Genomic DNA, 2,103 nt, shown 5'->3' with positions numbered 1-2,103 from the left:
GATTCTGTATGGGTTGATTCTTTTGACATAAGCATGGAACCTAAGCCAACTATCATGGGATACGTTCTTCGGAATCTACGAAACGCCACGTATATAGAACCAAATTCTACGAGTTTATAAATTAAATTGCCGTCTTGTTTCTAATAAGCCGCTCAGTTTTCTTTAAGATACAAAAAAGCTAAACCCTATTAGTAAGTTTTTAAATTTCTTCAAATTTGTTTGGAGCTAAGCCTTTTTAACCTTTTTCAATATGAATATTTTACTTTTTTCTCTTTGCAATGCATTCACTAGGTGGTTCCTTTTAACCTAAAATTTAGTTTTTATTATTCTCTACGCACTGTTTTGAAATAGGCGAAATTATTTAAAAAAACTACTATTACACAATAAAATGTTTTTATTTTTACGCACGAGATATTTCGACACGCGCTCGCGTCATCATCAGGTGCTAAAATGGTTTTTATACACGAGCCATCGAGCTGCCACTAAAAACACGAGACAATATTCTTAGCATATACAATCTAAATAATTTTTAGAAAACGAATTGTTTGTTTCCTTTGACGTAACATCTCTCTTTAAGAATGTTCCTATCAATGAGGCCCTCGAAGTATTTGAGGGGCGACTTCGGGAGGAAAAATATCACGACATTGAGATAGCGGAGACCATAATGCTAACTAAGTTATGTGTACATAAGTCTCTCCCCTTTTCTATGCGAACTCTTTATGGTGGACTTCGAGAAAAAGGCTTTAGACAACTCTCCTTTTCGAATAGATTTTTGGAAACGATATGTGGACGACATACTTGCAAAATGGACGAACGGTATAGAGAACCTAACAGTGTTTTTAGGCTATCTCAATGGAATACACGAAAAAATTCAATTCACAGTCGAAATTGAACATAATAATCAAATACCCTTTCTGGACGTTTTAATATCAAGAGCCGATGATGTTTACCAGACAAAAGTATACCGAAAACCATTCTCAGTGGTAACCCCGCCACACGCACTTTCCGCGCACGCGGAATCGCAGAAATATTCGGCTTTCTCTTCGTTTGTGGACAGGGCTTTTGAAATTTGTAGCAATTCGACTCTACTTAATGATGAGCTAAATTTTATCCGACAAGTGGCGTTAGATAGGGGTTTTACTCTGACCAAAATAAATCGCTTGATTGACAAAATAACGAGCAAAAAACAAACTCTGAACGGAACCAAACTAGAACCTGATCTAAAGAAAAAACCCTGGGTGTTGTTACCTTATTGCCCTTTAACTCAAAAAATTGTAAACTATTTTTCCAATGTTGATTGCGATCCGATGTTCACTCCCTACATGAAAATAGAAAAGTGTCTACCTTCGCGAAAAGATAAATTAGAACCTGATCAAAAAAGTGGAATTTACAGAATTCAACGTAGTTGCAAAATGGCGTATGTTGGTCAAACAAAACGAAATTTGAAATTCAGAGTGAAAGAACACAAAGCCAACGTTCGTCTGAAGAGAAGCCATAAAGCAATCCTCGCTCACGTCGAAGAATGTAAAGGTAGCTACGATTTCAACAAGGTAGAACTTCAAGCAGAAATTAAAACTCCAACGGAATTAAATATTCGCGAGTCGTTAGACATCGAGAAACTAAGGAAACATAATTTAGCGATTAATAGGGAGGAAGGCCCGAGTTCTTTCTTTGTTAAAAAAATTATTTAGATTGTATATGCTAAGAATATTGTCTCGTGTTTTTAGTGGCAGCTCGATGGCTCGTGTATATAAATCATTTTAGCACCTGATAATGACGCGAGCGCGTGTCGAAACATGTCGTGCGTAAAAATAAAAACATTTTATTGTGTAATAGTAGTTTTTTCAAATAATTTCGCCGTTATTATACACAAGCAAAAACGCTTTCTAGATTAATGTTTTGAAATATTTAATTTTTAGGTTTAGTTTCTCTTTACAGTGTAACAGTAACAAGCCTAATTTCCCGCATGGTACTGATGAGTTCCAAATAGAACAAAACCGGTCTAACGTAAGCATTTCTGGCTATTTTATTTAGTTTTCAGTCAAAAATTTATTGGTACGAGCTAGTTGTATGTTTTTAAATTCCGTGAAATGGGTTTAGCTT

At 35.4% G+C, this 2,103-nt stretch overlaps 1 protein-coding gene across 1 annotated transcript; it reads left to right on the top strand.

Moving 5' to 3' along the window:
* Positions 1 to 719: 719 nt before the first annotated feature.
* Positions 720 to 1,691, top strand: LOC149943347 (uncharacterized). The gene has a single exon (XM_090176039.1). The coding sequence runs from the start codon at positions 720 to 722 to the stop codon at positions 1,689 to 1,691; it is 972 nt and encodes a 323-aa protein (XP_090032165.1).
* Positions 1,692 to 2,103: the final 412 nt, after the last annotated feature.

The sequence above is a fragment of the Leiobunum rupestre genome, chromosome 5 (genome assembly GCF_980474605.1).
Source record: "Leiobunum rupestre chromosome 5, qqLeiRupe1.1.hap1, whole genome shotgun sequence".
NCBI lineage: Eukaryota > Metazoa > Arthropoda > Arachnida > Opiliones > Sclerosomatidae > Leiobunum > Leiobunum rupestre.
This window is presented reverse-complemented; position numbering and strand designations above follow the sequence as displayed.